Source organism: Pleurodeles waltl, chromosome 9 (assembly GCF_031143425.1).
Source record: "Pleurodeles waltl isolate 20211129_DDA chromosome 9, aPleWal1.hap1.20221129, whole genome shotgun sequence".
Taxonomy (NCBI): domain Eukaryota; kingdom Metazoa; phylum Chordata; class Amphibia; order Caudata; family Salamandridae; genus Pleurodeles; species Pleurodeles waltl.
In genome coordinates this window covers 1012443935-1012471034 of record NC_090448.1, presented here as the reverse complement: position 1 = coordinate 1012471034, position 27100 = coordinate 1012443935, and the positions used below count along the sequence as shown (strand labels likewise).

General features: G+C 46.7%; 1 protein-coding gene across 5 annotated transcripts in view; it reads right to left on the bottom strand.

Annotated features, from left to right (window-relative positions):
- Positions 1-27100, bottom strand: part of MIA2 (MIA SH3 domain ER export factor 2) — a 551575-nt gene that overhangs the window by 316814 nt on the left and 207661 nt on the right. For all 5 annotated transcript variants that reach the window (XM_069208615.1, XM_069208616.1, XM_069208617.1 and 2 more), the window contains one exon: positions 3136-3224. In XM_069208615.1, the coding sequence (XP_069064716.1) occupies positions 3136-3224 (89 nt within the window). The remainder of the gene's footprint in view (positions 1-3135; positions 3225-27100) is intronic.

Below are 27100 nucleotides of genomic sequence, written 5' to 3'. Positions count from 1 at the left end.
GCAGGCGAAGGGTCCGTGAGTGCGTTTTGGCGTGGCCTGGACGCAGGTGGTGCGACAACAGATGTTGAGTGCGAGGAAGGTGCTGGCGTCGTAGCAAAGTCTGGTGGTATGGCTGTTGTGGGGTCCAGGGGTGGACGGGCGCAGACGGGCTTGCCTATGGTGCGCCAGCGGCGCGACTGCCATTAAGAAGGGGAGGGGGGAAGTGGGAGGGAGGAACAGCTGGGAGGCGGGAGGCGTGGGCAAATGGGGGCGGGGCCGCAGGGACGCAGCGGCGGGAGGGGAGAAATGGAGTGAGAGAGCGGGAAAATAAAGGCGCAATAAAGGAAATGAACAGGAGAGCAGAAAGCAAGAAAAAAGTGAAAAGGCAAAGAGATTAGCAAGGCACAGAATTACCAAAAACAAAGAATACAAAAAAGAGAGGAAAAGAAAAGGAAATAGAAAAGCACTCTAGCGCTTACCACTAGGCACCAGGGAGGATGGGGTCCAGGATGGCCTCGATCCCTTGGAGCAGCGAGGGCGGGGAGGGGGAGACACAGGCACGGCTCGGTGGTGCTGTGCGCGCGGAGAGTGTTCACCTGGCCAAAACAGGTCAGGGGTCACTCCCACAACAAAACACAATCTTATCTGTAGATCTGACTCTGAACTAGCAAGGTGCTCTCATCACTGCTAGTGTGGCAGTGGGAGGTGGAGGGTATATTGGAGTAGTAAATTAAACCAGTTTAAGTCAGATTAAATTAATTATCAGCCAGTGGTTCTAGACAAGGTTTAAAACCTTTCAAAATAAATCACATGATTTTGATACTTAAAATAGATTTGTAAAAGAGAAATCTAGTAACATGTTCCTACCCTAGTGTCTTTATTTTTAGATTAAAAGGTTTTTAATGAATAAACAAGCAAAATCAAGGCAATATATCTGGAACATGGACTACTAAAAATATATTTTGTTTTAGAAAATTGGCCTTCTAAGGGAAGGTTTTAAATACATACTTTTTCGTTCTTTTGTCCCAAGTGAGGGACAGAAATCCAGTGCTTATGTCTAGCAACATTTCTCTTTTCAATTGAGCCTGCTGGCACTCTAGGTTATGGGAAGCTGGGGTTGGAAAGTGTAGTGCAAATCGTGGACGAGGCAGGCAGCATTTTCTTAACCATCAAGGACACCTGCAGGGTCATTAAATCAACAGGACATGGGAACCAGAATCCATAGACAATCGAAACGCTGACTTTCAGATGTGGTTAAGCAACAGACAAATAACCCAGAGCAGAAAAAAAGGGGCTAACTGACAGCTGCGGCTCGTGGTGCAGGAAAGAGGCTGGGCGGCACGTGGTGGGGAGGACGACGATGACGACAAACTAGAAAAATGTAATTTTAAATAAATAAAATTACACAGGCTCCCAGCCTGCCTTGCGGTCAATCAGAATGCTGCTCTCATGCTGCTGGCAGCGTGAAAGCAGCATTAGGATTGGTTGGAGTGCCCTGACTCAGTGCTCCTAGGCTGACTGGGAGCCTCTGCCTGCTCTCTCCAACCTGATAACTGTGCAGAGTTGGAAACAGCACAGTGTGCATTGACATGAGTGCTGTGCACTTCCCCTCCATGCTGGTCATCACCATGGCCCCGCCCTTTAAAATAAAATGATAATGAACTATGTTTATTATCGTTTTATTTCTAATGTTTTGCAGCTGCTGCTGCTGCTACTGCTACTGGTGGAGGGGCAATGCTCCTCCGCCATAGCGGAGGAGCCACCACTGCTAACTGATACAGGTCACAAAAAACTATGGCACAAAATGGCCGATGGCTTTAGAGTCTGCAAAAGCAGGGGATGCAATAAAGATGTGAAAGAGCATACAAAAGAAGGTAAAATATATCATATTGCCCACAGCATGCCATTTTAAAGCATGAAAAATCAGTTGGTGTCCAATTCACTTTCAGCACAATGAGATTGTAAGGATCTAATTAGTAAGTGAAAGCAATTTTTAAAATACACAAAACTGTAAGCAGGAACATGAAGATTGTACACCAACTGTGTGACATAGCATACAGGTATCTACTGATTGATTTTAATTATTTGTTTGAAATTACATGTCCGAATTAGATGGTACAAACTAACTACCAAGGTTGAAAGTAAATGGTCATAAAACAGAACATGTATCAAAATGATGGAGCAGATTAGAAAACATAAATAATGGGGTAATAGAGTAGAAGGGAAATTGGATACGTCATATATGTAAGAGAACAGAAAGAAGCAAAGCGGAGTATAGGGTGTGGAAAACAGGTACAGTGCAACCCTGTTAGGAGGAAAAGTAAGAAAGGAGAAAAAGGAGGAGATGTAAAAGACAAGCAAAAGAGTAAGTAAAACTGGTGGCAAAAGGGAAAGATAGGTTTGTGAAAGCAAGAGGATGCAGCAACAGGATACGTCCAGTAATACGAAAAAGAAAAGTCAGGGCTCCATTTTCATTCTAACCAATTTCCTTTTCAATGCAAACTCATATTTCAAAATGTGGTAATACAACAATATAAAAATTACGCACCTGACCCAATGTTCAAACATGCAAAGGTGTTAGTGTAAGGGAGGAAGACCTAAGCCTTTACAGTTACAAACACAGGTGTTGAAAAATTGTCACAAGGCCCCAGGGCCTCTACAGTGTCCTTGGTAGGGGGAACTATTGAGCTTATGATGCCTTCATACAAAGATGCTGGTGGGGGCTTGTGTGACATATTACAGGATTCCACTATGGGAGCACATGGTCCAGAGTTCACTGATACCCTTGATACCCTGGTGCAGGGGAAGGTTTCACCCACTTTTAGAGCAAAACATGTAATTACAGCGTTAATCATTCAATGCCTACACATACATTGGTGATGGGAGAAGACCCAACCATTTTAAAGACTTAAACATACTTAAACCTAGACCTAATTAGTAAATGACACATGTCCCAGATAAGCAGGTGTTATTAAAGGTCACAAAATAGAGTGTTCTATGGTGATCTTACTATATGCTACTGACATAGGAGAAACCTGCTAAGTGAAACAACCTCTGGCTTAAAAACTGGCATAGGTTAGAAAGAGGTATGGGATAAACCTCTTTACAAGGTTTCAAGAGTAATTCTAAAAGAAAAACAGTCCAATAATTACTCACCTGCTTTTGGAAGATGCTAAGTTGTTCAAGTTCTTTGCATTTGCTTTCTACTAGCTCTGCAACTTTACTTGCAAGTTCTTTTTCTCTTCCTAAAATACAATCCACGTTTTAGAAATGAATACAGGCATTCTGCACACAAATAATGCTGGACACAGAGCTGTACTTCAGTGTTCAAAACTTCGAAGTCGATAGGCATACTTTTGTAATTTGACCACAAGACTTTTTAAGCACTGTGGGAATAAAAAAAGAAAAAGCTAACAGAATAGCAGGACAACACGTTTCATTAACTGCCTTGTTTGCTTTCTTAGGTGGCATTTACCTGATTTACTCAGCGGCAGCAGTTATCTAGAGTACTGCAGCCCTTCAAGGCTAGCTGACCTTTGATACATTTTATTCAATTAACCAGTTAAGACAAATATTGGCTGAGTGTGACTGGTTCACAAAAGAATAAACAGTGTTTATTACAGGGAAAGAACGGACCACTTTAGAACAGTGTGACCAATACATGTGTAGTGCACAGGACGCCTGAACAGGCAACGCAGAGAATGGAACTGCTCAACTGTGAAAAATATATTTCTGGCAAAGGAATCACACTTTTTTTTAGTGTTTTCAATGCATATTTGACTTGCAAGTCTAGGCTAAAATTCACACACACTGTGCATGTTGCCTTAAAGGCAAATACCCAATACGGGGTGGAGCAGCACGTGTGACTAAAAGCATGGGAAATGGGCTGGCAGACTGTCTAATAATGAGGCACTCAAGGTCTCAGTGTTAAGGCGAGACACTAATCCATTTTAGAATCATTAAGAAGAAACTGGACTTGAAGTAAGTTAACTTCAGGATGCACTGAAACTGTAAGTGCAAGCCCAGTGGGGATCGGGACACCTAAAATAAATCATGACAAAAAAAAATAACAAACATCCAGCAGAAATTGGCTTTAAGTATGGTGATAAAATACTACTTTACTGTAAAAAAAAAAATGCCTTAAGATTAACAAAAACAAAGGTTAAAGTGATGTAATAATTAGGCGAAAATTTCAGAGACAACATAACGTTTTAAATTTTAACAAAATACCAACATTCACCAGTTATAGTCATCTCAAGTAACTATAACTTGTGTACTAAAGTAATAATAACTTGCGCCCTCACCATGCACAGCTAATTACCCCACATATTACATCACTTATGACATGTACAATACAATAACATTATTGTTAACATCATTGCAACATTTGAAATTACATAATTGATGGCAAAACTGTGCATGGCAGGGGCACGAGTTAGTTACTTTAGGGCACAGGGATGCTTTTTGTGATGTGCTTTCAATCAGTTCATCAGTTTTTGAGAAAAATAGGGTCAATATATTTGTATATCTCACAACATGGAGGATCTTCAGAGCCAACAGTTCTCAAGATAAGATCTGATTGGCTGCCACCAAGTCAACACAGATGTGGTGGCAGCCATTTTAGGACTCGCCTGGGCTAGGGCCCAGGGAGGTAGCCTCATATGTATTTTTTGGGGAAGGGGCGTGGGGCCCCCTCCCTGAACTTTATAAAGCCCCCAGAGACCCCACACCCTGGGGCAATATTGTCAAATAGGGGATGGGGCATGTGGTCTTTCTCCCAGAGCCTTACAAAGGGTCCAGGGACCCTATCTTCTGGGGCTGATGTTGTCAATTAGGTGGGGGGGGGCATGCTGACCCTCCTCTAGGCTCAGAGACTCTAGGGACACCACCCCCGGAGCTGACTTTACCATTAAGGAAAGGGCATTCAGCTCCCCTCCCCGAACTATACACCGCCCCAGAAGACCCTATTTTCTGGGTCTGCACTCTCCTAGGCAGGAAACAGAACTTTGTTCCTGAACGGGCAGTGACAGAGAAAAGCTGTTCCCACCCAGTCTGGCACAAAGGAATGGAGCCGGCTTCTGCTGGTACCAAACAAGGGTGCTGGCTTGCGAACTGGCAGGGGCCAAAAGAGTCATGGGGCTTTCCCCTGTAGGCCCCAAAGACAGGGCATGTTGTGAGTGCCCGAGCTGAGTATTGGGCACCAAGAGGGGATTACTTCAGTCAGGAGAGAGTTGTCCAACCTTAGTATGAGCAGACTTGGGTGTTAACCTATGGTGCCCAAGGAGGGAATATTGGCGAAGACCCACTGCCACAATTTTGGAAACTAAGAAATGGTATATTATGGTAGTGATTTTATTGTACAAGAGTTGCAGTAGAAACCAAGTGAACGTAGCATAAGAGTTTTCTTTTAATCATCTAGGGAAATGTACCAATCACTAGTGTGTTACACATACAAGGTGTGACTCCCATCACCATGAAGTTGAAATGCTGCTGTATTACAAAAGATGCCGCCAAGAAGGACTTCTTAACTTCTTGGAAGAGGACTTGCCGTGACTGAGTTCACCTCTCCTGTGAATCTCGGTTATTAAAGTTGTTCTGAGGACCAGGAGATCTGGTCTCCTAAAAGGTTCTCAAACTTATCCATAAAAGCCTACTGCAGTTAATCAACTCGATTTCAGGCAGTGAGAAGGGAAAGGACCCATGACCAAAATATGCATTGCTAATATGGAAAAAACAGCAGGGCCAGTGGGAAACAGATCTTTGACTGTAGTGGGTAAAAAAGATTTTGTTAAATGAAACCTTTGGCCTGGTAACCAAGGAACTGTTAATGAACGTCCCACATCAAAAGAGTAATCAGGAAGAAGATACTCAATATTTTAAAAAGTTGGGACTTGAAGTTCAAGATCAAGCCCGAAAACTATTTTTTTAAAAGAGATTGAGCTAGAAAAATACTTTTAAGTCTGGATCTAAACAAACTGGACAGGTCAAACAAAAAACTCTTTGCAGTCAACCAGGAAAGGTGCCAAGCATCCGGTCTACCATATTCCTCAAAATAATGACTTTTATGTTCCTCACAAAAGCAAGGTGTCTGAAAGGTGACTTTTCCAATTTTCATACCCATAATTTTTCCATTTTCTGTCTGGTACAGAAAACAAATGCTGAACAGAATTAAACCAGACTAGTCATGACAGTAGAATTTTAATCAAAACAGTGCGTTCACCTGGTTTGGTGTAAATTCGTTCAGCAGTGTTTGAAAAACTGCCTTTCAAAAAATATTACATGGTGGGCTTGAAATGGTTAAAAAGTTATAGATAGCTGGACTGTTAGTCCAATGATGGTCCATACACTCAGGTTATTGGGCCATCTACTGACTAAAGTTTTACAAAAAATCTCCAATAGCATATTTCCGCCCACGAACCTTATGACTTGCTGGTCGAAACAGACACAAAGTGGTCAAAGCCATAAGTGGCCAGGGAGAGCAATCCCTGAACATCTGGCTTAGGTGGGGTGGGGTGGAGGGCAGAATGGGACTCCAAACTTAGGTTAAAATAAAAAAGTGTATTTTGCTGTGGGGTACCAGGACCTCAGTGAGGTTCCAGAATCTGCAAGCCCTTGGCAAAGGTTCTTGGCAGCCTGTACTGAACCTCCTCTTGGGTTTGTGAACCCTAGCAACTAGTAAGGAAGTAAGCCTCGTCTTGGCTGCCCAAAGATCATGTGCGGTGGGTGGTTGCCTAGTTATGGCCAAAAGCGGTATGCAACAGGGGCTGGATCCCTGCGACAAGTTTGGTGCAGAGCCCAGCCTCAGATCGGGCTCTGCTAACAACTATTGGAGAGTACAGCCAATGGCACACGGATACACCATATTCATGGCTTATGGCTAGGCTCTGTCTCATATCCTGCTGCTCAATACATTTAGCCCCACCAGCTCCCAACAGAGTCTGGCTAACTACCATTACCACTACCACTACCACTATCACCAATACCTGAGCCTTCGGGCCACAGGCACCACAAAGGACCAGGCCAATCCCCCTATTAATTGTCCTTTGTCCACCCCTTTCAGGGGGAAAAAAACATATTGAAACATCGCTGCCACACATCCCTAACCCACCACTGCACAGAGAAAAATCTGTTGCCGCCGTCATAACAGAACTCCGTGCTTTGGTCACAGAAATCTGAAAATAGGTTCAAGAAAGGGGACAAAGGCAGTATCCACTTGCTCAGGTGAGAGAGCCCATAAGGACCTCGAAAAGAACACATTTTTAAAAAGATGTATTTGTTTTTGCAGATTTCACGGACCCCACTGCAGGAATTGCGAGCCCCACCATCACATGAAACATAGTCTCATGTCCATACACCAGTGGTTACTTTGTTGGACCTCCCATAGGCTATGCACACAGGGAGATTGGCTGCCTATGGAGGGAGGGTGTAGGGCCTGGCCAGAAGCCAAGCCCAGAGGCCAATCCTCGCTGCACAGGCCTGTGCAAATGGGTTCATTGGCAGGCACAGGATGTGACGCAGCCAGAGATGAGGCTCTGCAGCCAACCCCGACTGCACACAGGCCTGTGCAGGGGTTGGATTAAACTCTACAATCAACTGGCAAATAACAGACAGGATGCTATTGTGCACACAACCATTCAAAGTGATGCTATGCTTCATTGACTACTCACTCACGGTCAGACTGGCAGGACTGTCACTGCCCTTCATCGCTCCCTGCTGCAGAAGTCCAGGGTGGATATTACTCACCTTATGGACCGCGGACAGCGGCACCTGGGTAAATGTTTAACTATCAAAGCGAAAGTGATGTTGCTAGAATACCCCTCTCCAGGACTGGACTGGCCTATAGGGCAATGAGGCAGTGCCCGATTGGCCGGTCTGATAGATCAGTGTGTAGTCTTTTTTTTTTTTCTTTTTTTTTTTTTAAGCAGTTCGGGCCGGATTTATGGTTTTATGGACAGGTGAGTCGGGTTTTTATTTCACATATCTTACCACTCTTTAAACAATATACTTCACTAATGTGGGCAGTTTTGCTTTGGTGCCCGGGCCTATTTTCTGTCCCAGTCTGACCCTGCCCCACTCTAGTATCGAGAAACACTTGCTTTAAGAATATTACATTCAAAATACTACATGGAGCCTACCTCACAAGTTGGGAACTGCTTGAAATATTTACCAGCATTACTAACAAACGGCTGCAATCTCATTGACACTTAGTTGAAATGACTAGTATGTTCTAGTTCCCTTCTGGGAATCAGTTTGTGCTTTGATCCATGAAGTAACTGGCAGGGTTTACCCCCATTTACTCGAAGCCAGTATCTATGGGTTGTATGAGTTGGCAAAACTTTCAAAATGGAAGATAAATTTGCTGAGGTGACGTGGCTGCTTACCAAGAGACAGGTAGCCAAGGGATGAAAGTCATCTCAGGGTGCCTGGTCCCAAGAATTATCCCCATGTTCTGGAATACAGGGTGCTGTGGGCATAACTATTGTGGACCGAAGGCAAACATGATATGCATTCTCCCAGGACATGTACAATTACAACACCTTGGGAGATTACTTTGATGTGCCGGCAGACACCTTTTCAAATTGTTTGATCTTGTACTGTTTTTAAATGAACAGTGTTTCTTAGCAAAGGTTTAGGTCAGTGGTTTTCAAATTTTTTAATGCTGCGCCCCCCAGGTGGAGAAAAAAATAAATAAAAATAATCGGGGGCTCCCACCTCCAAATTTGCACAAATATTCTGTTAAATTGGCAATGTTTATATAACTAGACTTATTTAAGCATTGCAGTTAAGTTATGTTACTGTTTTAAAAATGCTATCAAATACATTATGCCAAATATACCATTCTTGTCACGCGGCCTTTACTAACATGTAGAAGTATTCAGTGTGATTATTAGAAGTTGGGGTAGGATGGGGGTTTTGAAGAGTATTTAGAGTTCCTTCCTTTTTTTGAACACATACCCCCAGTTTTGATGTAAATGACAAAACATGTCAATGACAGTTCATTACAGAGAGGTTTACTGCTGCTCATTTTTTCCGCTTAAAACAAAAGCCCTGTTATCAGCATAATGCTTCTCTTTTCCAAGTGTATCTTGCGATAATGGAGAAATATCGGTGAAAGCTATTTATGCCACGTCATGCCTTTTTACTGATTACAGTTTTAGTAAGTTATAGGCTGTAACATATGAATGTGTCTGCTCATTTTACAGTTGAAGGCCGCACTGCTTATATAGGGACTCCTTGGCATGTATATTTTATTGTTTACTGGCCTAAAACCATGGACGTCATTTAGCGGTTGCCAGGGGTTGCAGCTGTGACCCCTGGATTGTCCCTTGCAACCCCTGCCACTGCCTTTGCGACCCCTGGTCTCAGACGTGGCAGAGTTAGTACCAGGAACACACAGGCAGCTCGGTTGGGGCTCCACCCTCCTAACATCTTTTTATTACACTAATGGTGAATAATTGTACTTCATTTGTTATTACACTAATAGCAAATAATGTAATATTAGCAGGAATATGGCCTTACCTGGTAGCTGAGGTAAGTAAAAATTGTTTTTAAATGCATATTGTGTGTGTGCTTGCTGGTGAGACTGCCAGGGTCATGGTGGCAGTATGACTGCCGCCAAAGGGGTGGTCCAACCGCTTTGGTGGCGATCAGAATGCCACATTATGACTGTGGTGGTTGCGCCACGGTCGGACCACCAGCACCGCCAGTTTCCTTCCACAGCAGGGACTGGCGGTGCTGGCGGTCTGAATCCTCTAGGGCGGCGCTGCAAGCAGCACCGCCCTGGGGATTACAACCCACCTTGGCAGTTGCCATGGACTGTGCAGGGGCCCCCATGGGCAGCCCCAACTGGTGCTGGTTCAACCTATGCACTGCAGCATTGCCACCTGCCAAACTATGAGCCAGCGTCCATGTTGTGAGCTGTTTCGCACTGGGCCAGCGGGCGGAACGCTGACCCAGTGGGAAACTTCTAATGGGGCCTGCAGGAAGGGGGTTGCACTGGCTGACCCGGGGACTTCGGCAGATGATAAAAACTGTTAGCCCTAGTCAAAATCACCCCCAAATTCTTAAAAAGCCATACTGCCTACTATAGCGGATGGAAGAAACATGTGAATGACAATAAATGTGAAGACCAATAAATGGAGAGAGATTGCTGAAAGTCCCTATAACTAAGCATACAATAAATATAATTGTAGCGCAGACCTCAAATCCAGTATTTTAGACAATGGTGTGGAAATTAGGAGAAGGCAACAGAGACCATTGTTTCGACGAGCAAAAGCTGCTTAACTGATAATGCAAAACCCAGTTAACTGATGTGTAACGAAGTTCAGAAAAGACTCACCTGTGAAATCAAGTGTTTATCCAAGAGGAAAGAGTTAGAATACGGCTAAAAACGCAAAAGCAAAGTACAAAGTAGATACACACGTTGACAAAAAAAATTAAGAAGAAATTTAATTTAGCGCGGCTGGGCTTCTAGAAGTGACAGAATATACACCTCTAGGTGACGGCAAATAAGTCCCTCACACAATCAACATCGGCAATGGATGTCACCCACAGATTAAATTTAGTGCACAAAAATGTTGCTAAGTCATTGCCCGGTGCACTTAGAGCTTTGCTCACTCACGGCGCCCTACTTATGGTAACACAAAAAATATTTTTATCAACAGGCTTCATAAACAAGGTCCAATATACGAATATACTGTTGATCAAGTAAGTGTGGGTACCATCTGGGGGCAACATTGAGTCCATCACACTGTTAACAAGAAAGACACGATTGAGGAGGTGTGTGTTTCCATCACAGCAATTATTTTGTTTACGAAGTCTTAAGAGAAGCAATGCATTTAGAATTAGCACTATGCAAGGTCAGAAAACTCCGTACAGCACCAAACTATAATTGTCTGCTAGGTCTGAGCTGAAAGATAATTGAAGCTTCTCAAAAAGTTTAGTCATGGCAAACAAGCAACGCCAAGAAAATCTGCCCTTATTACTGAGGAGTAAATTAGCCAGGCTCCATGGGAGTGAGGCCTGCTTTCACATAAAAATAAAATCAAACTTCCATTCCTTACAAAGAGAGGCCAGCTGAAGTCAACAAACTGCGTTGCGATCAGTAACAGAAACACATACAAAAAAGCGTACAGAGTACAACACCAACAAGTTTAATGAGATTTCCTCAACACATAATCACTGATTGTTTAAAGGTTGGGCAGAAAGGATGCCTAATAAAGAAAACTTATTTAAGAGTTCTTTCAGAGCACCATCAATAGGTGCAGTAGCCAGTCGTGAACTGTGAAAGCAGGAAACCAGGGTTCTAGCCTCAGTGTCCCAAACCGCCCATCACTTCACTTTCTTTGGTTCCCAGGCTGCTAAAATTTGGAACATTTTGTGGCTACTCTAAAAGAGATGATCTACCTGGGTACCACAAATAATCGTACATTGCCATGCTTTGGCTTTATAGAACTGATGTAATAATAACAGTATCACCCAGGGATCTTTCATGAACTCAGTCATAGTGAGTGTTCACATCCTACTACATGGTTGAATCGACACAGCGAACTGCTATTGGTCAGACATGGATTGTTCTGTAAGTACTAAGTATTAGAGGTGTCATTAACAATTGGATGGGGGGGCGTGGCCAAGGGCCTCAAGATGGCGGTCGCACTCTAAGAGTGCGCCGGAACCCTCAGTCATCCAGCCCAATAGGCCGCGCTGTCCTGGTGCTTGCTTCGCCCCAGCCGGGGGCCCCGACTGTGAAGACGCGCAGTGCGGCGGCGGGAGACCTGCCCTTTTCCTGGAGGCCCGTGGCAGAACCATAAAGGGGCTCCGGCGACTGCGGCTGGTGCAGCCGGCTGCGCACGGCCTAGGAGAGTAGGCGGGCCGCAGCCGTGCTTGAGCAGCGGCAGAAGGTTATCCGCGGCACGGGCAAAGACGCGTCCTGGCTCCTAGGCATGGCCCGCCGTGCCTGGTCTTGGTGCCGCGTCCTACAGCAGGAAGGAGGTGCGGTGTTGCAGGCTTCCCCCTCCCCCCCCGGGTGGCAGCCTATGGTTTGTCGTGGCCCGGGGTCTAGAGAGGATCGGTGGAGCGGGGGTGGAGTCGGTGCCCCCCGGCCCTGTGGCCGCCAAGAGAAGGCCTGCATCAAAGGAGTGAGCCGGTCCCCACCGAGAGAAGGGCACGGATCTGCCAGCGGGGTGCGTGGGCTGGGGTGCTGCTGCCGTTTCCCTCCCCCCCCCCATCCGGGGGGATTGCCGGTTGAAGGTTTTGGGCATTAGAGGCATCCCTTGGAGCTGCAGGCGGTGATCGTGCTGTGGTCGTGCGGGACCCTGGTGAAGACGTGGAGATGGGGCCCATGCCCCTCCCCCCCTGAAAGTGAGGAGCAAGAGCGACGAGGAGGCCATCGGGCCTGCGGCTGGGGGGGCCCAGGTCAGGAGGAGAGACCGGGAAGGCAGTGGGGGAATCAGCTATGCCCTGAGACAGACGGTGGCGAGGCAGACGGCTGGCAACTGGTACCTTGGAGGTGAGGATCGGCCTGGGAGGGCCCCAGATGCAATGGGCCACGGGGATGAAGACGCCCTGAAGGAGGCCCTGGCGGACTGTTGAAAGTAGACCGGCGGATCCCGGCTCGCCTCTGTCCTTAAACCCCCCCCCCCCCCAGGAGTGTCCTGTTGGGAGGTCCTGGAGGCCCCCTTCGTGTTGGAATTGATAGAAGCAACTGGCGGTGTTCCCACGGCCCTGGGAAGCAGCACATTGACCAGTTCGCCAGACAGGCTGCCCCTTGAGCGACGGGGGAGCCAGGGCCCGAGGCTCCAGCCCCGGATGGGGTGAATACAATCCTTCAGGTCATCCAATCTTCTCAACTGGCTGTTGAGACCAAGGTCGGTGAGTTGAGAGAAGATGTGGGCTTGGTGCGCCAGGACCTCCGGAGGGCAGAGGGACGCATCAAAGAGGTTGAGGACCGAGTCTCCCAGGCTGAGGATGAGATTGCAGAGCTCAAAGGTAAAATGGCCCAGCTGCAGACGCGCACGGGCAAATTGCACCATAGAGCGGAGGACGCCAAAATTCACTCTAGGCGCAACAACCTGCAATTTGTGGGATTTCTGGAGGGACTAGAAGAGAACTCAGCGGTCGACTTTCTGGAGAGTTGGAATCGGAAATGAGTCCCGGAGCTGAGGTTGTCCTCCGGATTCGTCATTGAAAGTGCCCACAGTGCCCTGGCGCCCCGGCCGCCACCTGGGGGGCCTCAGCGGCCGATGATCGCGAGATTCCCTCGCTTCAGAGACCGGGATGCTGTTCTTCGGGGGGCCAGGGCCCAGCAAGACCTCCGCTGGGATAACCACAAGATGCTGGTGTTCCCAGACTACACCAGGGAAGTGCAGGTCAGGCGGCGCTCGTATGAAGGAGTCAAGCAGAAGCTGGGGACACTGCAGTTGACATACATGCTCCTTTTTCAAGGTCTTGATGGCGAGGAAATCCTTCTTCTTTGACTCACCGGAGGCGGCGTGGGAGCGGCTCACGGAGGAGCACCATGTGGTCCAGGGGAGTTCGCCCCGGCAGGGAGGTGGTCGTCTGACATCTGGGGCGGTCGGCTCCCCGGGGGTGCGGAGGAGCCGTAGGCGTACCCAGTCCCGGCGGTGGCGAAGGAGCGGTTCAGTGGAGGACGCACAGTCAGACCAGACTCCTGCCGGTGGAGAAACAGCGCCAGATGGCCCAGTGGGAAAACGATTGACTCCGGATGTTGAGGGGGAGCGCTTAAGCCAAACTCCCTTGCTCTCCTGATACTGTCCGGTATGCTATCTGTATACTTGGAGGGGCTAGGTGGGAGCCCCCTATCAGTGCAGGGACGGCGGATGACTGCACCACTGATCTTTGACTCAATGTCGGCGGCGGGCCAGGTGGGCTGCCCAAGGACGTGGGGGTGTCTGGTTCACGCCCGGTCCCACCGGAGACGGAGATGTGGTCCTTGTGGGGTCTCAGCGTAAGATGTTCAGCTGGATCTGGCTCCCTCCGGAGGAGGGACCGCAATGGGTGACCTTGAAGGGAAGAAGGCAACCTGAGATGTTGAGGGGGAGCGCCCCCGCCACTCTCCCTTGCTCTCCTGATTCTGATCCTTTGTACTGTGTACACTTAGGAGAGTATGGGCAAATGCCCCTTCTCAGGGCGAAGTGGGGGTCGGCGATTGGCCAAATTGCAGAACTCCGACCTAAATGGAGGAGTCCACCACTCCACAACTACCATAGACACTTTGTACTTGCTGTTTGGGGCAACAGATGCTTCTGGGGTGGAAGTATGGGGAGGGGTGCAGTTGGGGGGAGTTCAGGGGTTGTTTAACTGTTTTTTGCTATGGTTGACTCAATGTTTTTCTTTTCAGGATGGGCTTGACAGGTCACACTGGATATGCTGGGTGGGTGCTCGGGGCACGTGGTCCTTGATCTCTTGCCTATGTCCAAATCTGCTAAGCGGGTATTGTCCTGGAATGTAAATGGGCTCCTTGATAAAATCAAACGATCAGCGGTGTTTAGCACTCTCCGTCGCTTTGATCCGTCCGTGCTCCTGTTGCAAGAGACCCATCTGCTTGGTACTAAATGCCCCAGGCTGCTGAGGGGAGGATATGATAGAGTCTACCATGCGGGCTTTTCTAGAGGCTCAAGAGGGACGCCCATTTTACTGCACCATTCATTACCCATGGTGGTGACTACGTCTCACTCGGGTCGGCAGGGCCGATGCGTGGTGATCTCCGGGTTGGTGGGAGGTCACCCCATCAATACCCCTAGTGTTTATGCCCCTCAGGGGGCGCTGCTGAGTTTCCTGACGGCCCTTGGGAGTGTGGTGGCGGGGCTTCCACCGGGGTTGACTGTCTTGGGGAGAGACTTCAATTCTGTACTGAATCCAGAGTTGGACGTCGCAGGGCATTTGTCGTCGGCTCGAGCTGCCAGGGCATCGGGGCTGCTCAACTGAGCAGAGGGCCTTGGACTCTGATGTCTGGCGGGTATGGAATCCCCGGTTGCGGCGATAAACCCATACATCGGCAGCACACGGTACTCACACCAGGATAGATCTCTTCCTGGTCCCGGCCCTCGATGTACCCCGGGTTTCAGGGGTGGAACTACTCCCACACGGGGTCTCAGATCAAGCGCCACTCTTGCTTCGATTGAATGATGCTGATGTGGGTCGCGCCCGGTGTGGCGGCTCAATGCCTGGTTTCTTCAAGATAGTGAATATGCCCAGGCCATAGAGGACTGCTTGACAGAATATTTCTCTATTAATCTCTGCGTTATCTCCGGGTACGCTCTGGGCTGCATGTAAGGCCACCCTTCGGGGCACGCCAAGCACCTTCTTCATGTGCGGGAGCAGGCGCGCAGTCAGGCGGTGTCCGTGTTGGAGGCCTGGGCGATGCGCTTGGAGGGCCGCCTTGCTGAGGCAGAAAGCGAAGCGATCACGAGGCAGCTTATCCTGGCGCAAAAGGAGATTAGGCAAGCTACTCTCGAAAAGGCGAAGCACATGTGGCGGGCCTCCGTGGCCCGGGTTTATGGGTGTGGTGATAAAAATGGCAAGCTTCTACACTGGCTAGCAACTGGCCCAATGGCGGGAAGAGTTGTTCCAGAGGTCACTGACGAATTGGGAGCGATCTGGCAATCACCCAGCAAAATCGTGCAGAGCTTTGCTGCCTATTATGCGAAACTATATGAGGGGCACCCCAGGCCCATAGCGGAGAGGAATGACCCCCTTCTGTATGAGGTATCCGTCCCAAGGATTTCGAAGGCGGACAGACATGAGTTGGATGAGCCTATTGGGGTGAAAGAAGTCGGAGCGGCCATATCTGAATTGGCGGCAGGTAAGATTCCAGGCACGGATGGGTTCCCGGATGAGGTCTATAGCAAGTTTCAGGAGGTGCTGGCCCCTGACCTACTAGCCATGTTTGAGGAGGCAGTGAGGACCGGGGGATTTCCACCGGGACTCGACCAGGCAACTATTGTAATAATTCCTAAGACGAAGCCCCCTTCATGGAGTTGCGCAGCGTATCGTCCCATCTCACTTCTTAACACTGAGATTAAGATTTTCTCCACGATTCTGGCTGCTAGGCTGAAGAAATTGTTGGGCTCGCTAATACATCCGGACCAGTGTGGCTTCATGCCGAACAGGAGTAGTCGGCTTTGTATCAGATGCCTGCATGTAGCTCTGGCTAACAGGGCTGTATTGACCACCCCCCCCACCACTGGCACTCCTTCTCGTGGATTTCGAGAAGGCGTTTGATACAGTGGATTGGTCTGATCTCCATGCGTTGCTGGAGAGGGCCAGGTTTGGACCACGGTTTCGGGCACTGGTGAGGCTCCTCTACTCTAACCCCCCCCCGGACGAGTGCAGGTGAATGGGGTGGTTTCGGATCCATTTCCCATCCGGGGGGGGGACTCGTCAGGGCTGTAATCTCTCCCTGCTTTTATTCGCGCTGGCAATGGAGTTGCTGGCGAGGCTGATAAGGGAGTATCCCTTGATTGATGGGTGGGCCTGGACCACCAGGCAGGAGGACTGCATAGCGTTATACACAGATGAGGTGCTCGTGTTCTTGGCAAATCCAGCTAACAGCGGGCTCAGAGTGTTGCAGCTTTTAGGCCTGTTCGCAGAGGTGGCAGGTCTGGTAGTAAACCCCAGTAAATCTCTACTGGTCCCGCTGAGTCTGACTAGGAACAGTTACGATTGGCAGCATGATATCGTCCTTTGATGGAATAGTTTACGGTACCTTGGAGTACACGTAGCACTTTTACCTGAGCTACCTTGGTCCCTTAATGTGGCGCCCTGAACTACGTGAGTTAAGGAGGATCTCCAGCGCTGGTGTGCACTACCCCTCAATATTTTGGGCTAAATTGTGTTGTATAAAATGATGGTGCTTTCTCGACTCCTCTATATGCTTCAAAACTATCCACACCATATTCCTAAGAGGTGGTTTAATGAGATGGAGGCGATGGCGCGGCGGATCCTCTGGCACAGTTAACACCCCCGGCTGCCACTCCGTACCCATCAGGGAAATGTTTACGAGGGGGGGGTTGGGGATGTCCAACCTATGCTTTTACCACCTGGCGATGCACCCATTGGTCGTTCACGACTGGTTGGGAGGGGGCTGGTCGGACCCCGCGTACCAGTTAGAACTCTCGAGGATGGGCCTTCCTGGCCTGCTGGGGAAGCTGTACGTTGACCCACTGCCGCATGGCGTTCGGGAGGTGACTCAGTGGTGTTGGCGTGGTGGGGGGCCGCGCTGCGGCTGACGGGGTGGTGCCGCCACCTCACCCAGCAGGTGCCATTGTGGCAGGGGCTCTGGCTGGGGGAGGTCTCAGCACTTCAGGGGTTCCGCAAGTGGGACCTCATAGGTATCTCCCAGTTAGGGGATGTATGGGCCGGCTCCCACATGAGGTCGTTTCAGGAGCTTCAGGACCAGTTTGAGCTTAATAAATCCCAATTTCACAAATACCTGCAGCTCAGGCATGCACTGGAGAGGCATATTCAGACGGGGACAGATCTCCTGGAATTCAGCCCCATAGAGGCCAAATTTATGATGGGCGCTCTGGGCAGGGCAGGGGTGTCACGCATCTACCGCTCGTTGGTCGCTAATACAGCCCCAGCGCTTGACAAGCTCCGGGAGCGGTGGGTGGGCCCAATCGATAATGGCGAGTGGAGAGAGGCATTGATGGCCCAACGGTCTCTGACTATAACCTCCCGACGCTGAATAGTCCAGACATACTTTCTACTTGTGGCATACCTCACGCTCGACAGGTTGCATAGAGCTGGCCTATGGCCCCGGGCGGATTGTCCCCGTTGTGCAGGTCCCAGTGCAGACTTCTTTCACATAGTGTGGTCCTGTCCTCAGATAGCCAGTAACTGGAGAGCAGTACTCAGTGAGATCTCAGGAGTTGCACAGGTGGAGGTCAAGGTTGCTCAGTTGCCAGTTCTTCTGGGGGTACTGAATGGGGTGGGTCCCAGCAGAGCACTCCAGACATTTGTGGGGGTAGCCTACTTAGTGGCCAAGAGAGACACTGTGGCGAACTGGAAGGCGAAGACCGCCTAGGCGATTACCAGGTGGCGTCGTGGCCTGGACTGGTGTGCTCAACAGGAGAAACTGGTCTATGAAACACGGGGGTGCCCAGCCAAATATGCAAAGGTGTGGGGAAGCTGGGACGGGGCAAGGAATCTAGTTTTATCACAGGGAGGGGATGTGTAGTCCAGCGAGTGGGGTGGGGGTTCGGATGTGTGTCTCAGCCTGTTCTGCCCTGAACCTACCCAAAGTGCTATTGTGTCAGGTAATTGCACCCACTGTACCAGTGACCGGTCGAGTCTTGTTTGTACTGTTCTATATAAAACCAATAAAAAGGTTTATAAAAAAAATTACAAAAATTGGATGGATCCGATAGATCCTTCTGGCTCAACATACAATCCTCTTCACCAACGTAAAAAAAATGCAAGGCAAGGTAAAGCACAGCACAGCTCAGTAAGGCCAGTAGCTGTGGCCATACTAGGTTCCACCACTGATCCCTACCCAAATCACAACATTCCACAAACATATTACATTCACAGTACAGATTAGAGCAGTGGTTCTAAACCTGTGGTCTGCGAACCCCTGAGTGTTTTGCAATGCCTTCTCAGGTGGTCCACAACTGCTTACAAATGAAATAATATTGAGAATAATAACATGTACATAAAGAAGCAAAATATAAAATTTGAAAAGGTTCCATAAGTGTGAAGAAATTTGAAATTGGAAGCTAAAAACTAAGTTGGTATCCTTGGATTGATTCATGGGAGCAGTGCAAGTACATCAGACAGCATGCAGTTTGGACAGCGGCTGACCTCAATCAAATTTACAAAAAAAAACACCTTTCCCATTAAAAAAAAAATACATATTTGTTTGTAATTAAATATTTAATCATTTGGGTATTTGTTTGATGCTAGTCTGTTTTTACATTTTGTGGATTGGTTTCAGGTTTAATCACCGAAATTGCTTAGACCAGAGTCTTTGGCTTCGTGTTATGTGCAAATGGTGGCCCCCGTATTCCAATAATGATTCAGTAGGAGTACCTGGATTTCAGTAATCATTAAGTGTGGGTCCACAGAAGCCTAAACCTGAATTAGGATTAGAGCAATACAGACATTACATACTAATAAACTATATTACACAAGTATACACACAGAGTAGAATTTTTCTCCTCAGAACGGATGACAAACTTTCCACAGCGGATGGGAGCTTGGTTCACCCCATCCTCAAACCGAGATTAGGATATGGCTGTTGCAAGGGGAGGTGCAGCTGTGTTGTCTGGCTATATTAGATTTTTTTCCAGAAATGTCACAGTGAGGGAATAAATTACTACAGATGTCAAACAGTCTGTCACAGCTGAAGAGGCTCCAAAGCTCATAGCCCCACAACACACAACATAGGCCACAGGAGTGGCTAGAGTTCACACTCGAATGTCATTCACAGTTATATGTGTATCTCAGCCCCACTCTTGATGATTCTCTTATCAACCCTATCGCCTTCCTGAGTTGTGCCCAGGCCCCTTCCTTCTGACCTCTCTTTAAATCAAAGAACATCCTTTGAAGTGTACTGGGGGAGTCTGGCTCTCCCTTCTCCAGTGCATCCCAACCAGGCTACAGGACTCCAGCAATACACAAATCTGCCTGGGGAGATTCCTCCTCGTGTTTCGCAGCCCTGGGTCTTTCATAACAGAACCCAGAGTCCTCCATGTATTGTACCATTCACAGGAGTACACACACCCGAGCACATGCATCAAGCATACACACATTGCACAGGATTAGATCCTTCATGCCTTGTACCACTCATAGGCACACATACAACCAGCACATTCATGCAACATGCACTCACTGCACAGTTTTACATCCTTCATGTATTGTACTGCTTACAGACACACATACACCCAGTACATGCATTTAACATGCACGCGCTGCACTGTACTGCATTATTCCTGTATTTTACCACTCACAGGCACACTACATGTAGCACTTGGACACCGCTCATGCGCTACGTAGCACTACACAACAAACCGATGTGGTCTGCGGGTATATTATGCACAAAGGAGCAGAACTTTAAATGCGTGAGCCTGTAGGACTCACTCCAGGTAAAATGGACTGGTTCACTCCTACTGATCATTACACTGTATGCTGTCACCACAGTGCTCGTGCTGCTTAACTCCTGGTAAAGGTAATAGCCTTCCACTACTATAAGGTTAGCGCTTTGGACACTTCTTCGGTCCAACACGACTACAATCAGTGAGACAAGCCAATATCATGGTGCACATGCATGATCTGTGTTTACCTACGACAACAAAATTTAGCATCAGGTATCCATACATCAGTAGAGTTAAGGCACTCGGGGCAGGGTTGTACGTCCACCATGTGTAGGAATTTACCATCCCAACAGTATGGTAAGCTATGCAGGATGGATGTTTGAGGACTTAGATATTTTGCTGGAAACAGAAACTGCTTTCAATATCTTCATCACAATTCCTTTAGTAAAGCTCTTTTTTGGGTCCACATCATGGACTCTGATGTAGATCTCCCATTCTCTCCAACCATTGAAGGGAATTGAGGTGCAAAGACCAATCAAAATGAAGTGGGGAGCTTTGGAAACCGAAGACTGGTTTGATTTATTCAGATAAAAACATGTGGAAAGAGAGGTTTTTTGATTCAGTATGTGTGTAAAACTGGAGCATGCATATACAGCTTTAGGGAGACAGACAATAGGTGATGATCCATTATGCCTGGCACAAAAGAGGATTCATATTGGTAGCAGGAAAGGATGTGCTTTAGTTCACTGTAAAACAAACGTTTCCTTTCACAAATAGGAATTGTCAAGCTGGATGAGATCTTTGAGAGCTACAGCAATGATAAAGGATGGCTTTGCTAAAAATATTTAAATGGTTGCTAGGTGATTTCTGACCATAATAATTGTGAAATGGAAATGCATCAAGGGTGAAAATGTGTTAATTTACCTTATTATGAATCACCAATTGATACATTTCCCAACTGAACGAACAATAAACTCCATAGCAATTTTGGCTTTTTCAACTATGAACATATGTACTGCCTCTCCTAACTGCTGTACAGTCTTTCAGACACTTCCAAGCAATCCCCAGTACATTACAGAGGAGGGGATCGAGGAGAGGCAATTTTGTAGGCGTCATGGCACATAAAAAAATATGTTTAGGTACATTCTGACAGGACATGTTTGGGCACGCACTTTCTAGACACAAAACAGTAGAAGAAAGGCAATATACAGCAAAAGTAAAGAAACTGTACTTAATTGTAATCCTAGTTCTGCAAAGTAGGAATCTTCATTCCGGTAATAAACATTAGAATTGTATCGCCCAATCATGGGATTACAGTACACATTTGTACCAGACTTATATCAGTTACAATAAATCGTAACATTTTTACAACTCTAAATGTAGAACAGTGCACAGAAGCCTATCTAATTTTGGGTTTACCAAATCAAATTCCTAGTTTTTTTCTTTTTAGAATGGGATCCAAATGAAATAATGAACCCATAAAAAACCCTATAGCATCTTGCTTACCCAGGCACTCTGATAAGATGTGTGAAATGAAAGGAAGGCAGCTGGACAGGCTGACCTCTGAAAGGTTAAAAAAATAGGACACGGAGGAGCCAGCAGTTTCCTAATCCCATCGTGGTTTATGCTGGCAGTTGCCTCACAGTACATGACATCTTAACTAAGGATTGTAGGAAAATCATACAAAATTAATGGTTACATTCTGGTAGATTCAAACTGGAATAAAGGGAGGTTTGGTTACGACTTCAATGAAAATCTGCGATGCAGAATTAGGATTACACGTTAATTAACATTTCCTTGTGTGTTGTAGGATCTTCACTGATAATCTTAAACATTACAACAAAGGAGCACTCTTATCCACAACTCTGCTGCCTGGTGTTATGGTATAGTCTGATTTGTGGATGGTCTTGCTAATCTATTCCATTGTTTATGATTATCAATGAAGATTCTGATAGCATAGCATTACAAGTACCCTGGAGGAGCAGACATATCAGGGTTGCCTGCACAGCTACTGAATCCCTACTGGATTCTCAGTTTAAACTGTGGTGTCTGGTGAAAGTATGAACAGACTTTCACATAGATGCCCTGCAAATTTCTACTATGGGGACATTATTTAACCAAGCAGTCGTAGCGGCTTTCCTCCTTGCTGGATGAGCTTTGGGTTTACCTGGCAATGACCAGTTATCTGACTGACATCAAAACTAGGAATGAGACAATCCATCAGGAAACAGACACCTTAAAAGTTACGAATTGCATGAGTATATGGCAGATAATCGAGAAACCTTTCTAATGTGGTTAATCATATCTAAGTAAAATTTGCTTACTCTTATTATAGCGATCTTTCTGCCTGTGACAATGGATTTTTAACAAAAAACAATAGATCTCAGTAACTCCTAATGCATCGAAGTGATGCAATTAAAAAAGCCATCTTCCATAACAGGTGTTGCAAGGATGCATTTTGTACAAGCCCAAAATTGGAAGACATCCAATGTGAGAGAACAACATTGTGCTCTCAAGAAGGTGAGGGTTTCCGAATTGGAGGAAAAACTTTTCAATTCCTTTAAAATGTCATTAATGACTAGAATCGTCTTAATGCAAAGTTCTGCTAAAATAGTTGCCAAGTGTACCTTTTTTTAATTATTATTTATCAATTACAAAAGAACCATACAAAACAGGTACCAGTTAAAATCACATTCACACAATAAAGAGTAATGTTAGGGGTGAAAAGACAAAGCAAGTACATGGATAACACTTCTCTTTGTCCAATGTCTAGACAGGCAGTTACAAGGATAACAACTATAACATGAGTTCTGAGCCAGCCGAGAGACAAAACCTCCATGAAGTCAACTACAAGGTGTGCCTGTCATAGTAACTGGCCCAGAGTGACCTATTTCCAAGTTTTGGACGGGGACATTGTGTCAGTCAATCGTTGCAATTATTGCAATACTAGGAGCACGAAGCGAGTAGGAAAACCTGCAGCAGACTCCGAATGTTTCAGGGTCTGGATGTGGGTGGCATCAGATCTGCGTATATCACCACTTGTTCACTGCAATATAGAGGGGAATCAAAGCGCTGTTTATATTTTGGGGATCTTCTCCTGCCCCAGCACCAGGCCACTTTTCTCATGGATAGCAGGAGCTGCAAGGCAAGAAATGATCTATGCGGCATGGGTATTCCCGCCACCCACCCTAACTGAGTGATCTTAGGATCCTGGGGATCTCACAATCGACCACAGTTGACAACTGAGTTATCATTTCACTCCAGCATACATGCACTCTACCGCACTGCCAGGACAAATGCAAGTGCTCCCTTAGGCAGGATTTCCACAGCACCAAAGGGGTGAAAGTAGGCTCTTTTTTTAAATGGCTGATGCACATATTAATTCTAGAAGAAATCATGCAAATCTGGGCACAGCTGAACCTCCACATCTTCTCTAACAATTCCAACCTTAGCTCCCCACTGCAGCCCTATCGAGCGGTCCAGGTGACCACAGATGCCTCCTCCTGAGCTAATTGGTGCAAGCTCGGGATAAAAAGCTTGGTAGAGGTGGCCATTAAAAGCTTCGCCAAATTTTAGAAATGGGCAGGCTAAGGGGAAAAATAGGGGATAACCTTCTTGCTTAATTCCCACAGCCGATGATACAGTAACACATCGAAGGGGGTAAATGGAGAGTGTCCCTTGAAATCCACTAAAGTAATGAAAGAACCCTTACTATAATCGTAGCCCCAGAAATGTCAGCTGAGATGTAGCCTTAGTTTCGTGCGCTACTAGCAGGAGTGGTGATAGCTTCATGGCAATCGGGGAGAGTAGATCATGGATACTTCCAACCTCCCACACATCCCATATGACAAACGAGCAAGGTGCGGTGGCTTCTGAGCCGGTATAGCCAGGAGCCAGTATGACAATTAGAGATTGTAGAGGGTTTGGAGCCACACTGTCTTTTTCAATTGCAAGGTGTGTCAAATAAGGGAATAGTTGATACCAATAAGAGTGCACAAGTAATATATTTACAGGTCATGCTCTTAAAAACACAGCTCTATGAAAGGGCAGTGTAAGTGTTTCCCACTTTATTCTGGGCTGTTTGCACGTCCATGTCAATCTAACTGGTTGAGTTTTTTAGTGCATGAAAAAGGCCTTAGTGAGTATAATAGGTATGTTCATAACAAAAGAATAATTTCGGGAGGATGACCATTTTAATAAGCCCTATTCGACCAGCAAGTGAGAACGGGAGAGATATCCAGCACATGATCTGCTCAGCAATCTCGTCCATCGGAACACCATGGTTTCCCTTTATGTCCGCATCCTCATCTCGACTGACCCACATACGCAGGCATTTTAGGGACTATCACAACATTTCAGAGGGAAGTCCAGTGTGAATTTTATTGACAAACTGGTAAGAGGGAGCATTTGAGGTATGCTCCATTTAAGAGTTACACACGAAAGATCACCACATGTTATGCATTCTCCCATGATCATGTTAAGGCAATTGCTGGGGTTGCTAACAAATAAGGTCCTATCATCTGCGTATAACGATACAAGGACCTGGCAGCCATTATGGTGAAGTGCATGTTCTGAATAAATCTGGCGAAGCTTTACAGCAAGAGGCTCCACTACTAGTGCAAAAAGAAGAGGCCAAAGCAGGCAACCCTGCCTCGTGAGATAGCAAGGGGTGGGTCGGTGACCTCACTGATCCGAACTCAGGCAACCAGGGAGGAATAAATGACTGGGGTAAACCTATTCTGCGCTGGTAAGGTGAACATGTATGCCCATTCTGTGGAGTGAAATACCCTGGAGGCAACTGGGAAGACAGCTACAGCTACAGCATCAGGGTCTGGGTCTGGATCTGAATCTGAATCCTTCAGCAGCGTGAAGAGTGTGCCCAGGTGCCCCGGATCCAGTCTCACCAGGTTGGACATAAAGAGTGTTAAACAGTTGGCCATTCATTTAGCTGGGATTTTTGTGTCACAGTTCAGCAGTGAAAGGGGTCTGCAGTATTCACATTTGCACAATAGTTTCGCTGGCTTCAGAAGTGTGAGAAGGATAGGGGAAGAACACGCTGTGTTCTTACATCTTCATAGACTGGCAACACGTGAAGGGCTAATTGGGCAGTATATTGCTTACAAAATTCTGCTAGCATTCCGCTAAAGCCTGGTGCCTTACCGGTAGGGAGCTCTGTGATAAACCAACTTCCTCAAGAGAGAAGAGCAGTGCAGGGAAAAGGTGTTGAGCGTTGCCAGGTCAGCCCAGAGCTGAGTCATCTAAATATTCTGCAATCTGAGTCGGGGTGCTTGAACTCGTGGAAATGTATAATGTCTGGTAATATTGTGAAAAAATATTCAGTATACTAGTAGTATCTTGGTAGAGAGAATTACTCACAAGTTCCACTTCAAGAACATAGTTTGCTACCCATGGGTGCTTTATAATACCAGCTAATGACTAGCAAGTGCTCTCTCCCTCCCCATATGCTCAATCCTGTCTCTGCCACTTCAGTAAAGTTAGAGAGTTTGTCCATAATCCGCTCAAGCACATGATCGTTATGGCCTTAACATCTGTTCCAGCCTCCAAAGCTTACACTCCAAAGCTTTAAGATTCTATTCTGCTTGGCTGGGCACCTAGCCCTGATCCCACACCGTACCAATACTATCTACAGTGCCATAATTTAATCAAAGTACACTCAAATTTCAGTCTTTAGCAAAGACCGTGCCAAGCAACGTCATTGCACCAAGCTGCAAGTGAGCTCCCAGTGGGCTGTGGACAGGATGCTAAGGCACAGGAAGACTAGTGGGTGGTCTGAAAGTGCAAACCAAATGCTGCACCTATTCAACCCAGAATCTGATGCTCTTTGGTATCAGCTGTTGTATGGAATGTAAAAAAATAAATAAACGTGATGTAGAAAATATGAAACACGAAAATATTGTGCAACATAAGCCCAATGCAAAAACCACACAGCAGTTCATATTTAAAAAACAGGGTAGGCCCAACTCCCAAAGTGACACGAGCAAGGTGAAAAGTTCACTTAAGGAGGTAGCGGGATAGGAAACTAGAAAGGGTTTTTAGATAAAAGCTAACGCATCTCTAACTGACCCAAAAGCAGTTACAACATCAGCACACAAGTCCCCTGGCACACACTCAGTGGCTTCAAACAGACTGTGGCCTGATTAGACAATAGGTTCATAATCAAATTAGCCCAGAGCACACAGGTGCTTGATTAAGCAATGGGTGCAGAGAAGACACTAAATTCTGAGCACACAGAGGCCTCAGGCAGACAATGCTGCCAGCACACACTCTAAGGAGCTTACACCCATGCATTCTTAGACAAAAGAATGCCCGGTCATAAAGCACTGTCAAAAATATAATGAAAAATGTGTAATGGTTTGGTTTAGGAATTCAGGGTTATGGGGTCACATGTCCTTAAGTATTTTTCCGTTTTGAATCTGTGGTGATTTAAAATGGCTCGCCAGTGTGATATTTGTCCTGCTGTTCTCGGAATACAAAGTTGAAATCTCTTCCCAATACCAGAGACTGGCACTCAGTTGAGCGCACTCTACCCTACAGCTCGTCAAAGAACAGAGTCATCAGTGTTTGGCCCACAACAGTACACAATACTGAGTCGGATAGCGCCCACCTTGCCCCAAATTATTACTTATCTGCCATGCTCACATTGAAGAGAGGCCAGCACCTGGAACTGTGCTCCCTTCTTTATCAGGATGCCAGCGGATCTGACATATGAGGAATATGAGAAATACACCCAGGTTATACAGTGTGGTACCCATCTACCAGCAAAGTTGTAACTGACCCCAGGTCAAAATGTGGCTCCTGTAGTAGGCCTATTTGTATATGATGCCTGCTAGGATATCCCAAAACTTGTCAAACCTTGCGGGGTTGTTAAGCCCCCTTACATTCAATGTCATGCAGGAAAGACTCCGCAGACCTTCCGATCATTCATAGTATATTAAGAGCTTGTAGCAGGATAGGGAGGGATGTATTGTGAAATTTTGGTACAGATCTCTGGGCAAGTGTACAACAGTAAGCACAGAGCATATTGTGTGGCACTTTATAAAAAACAA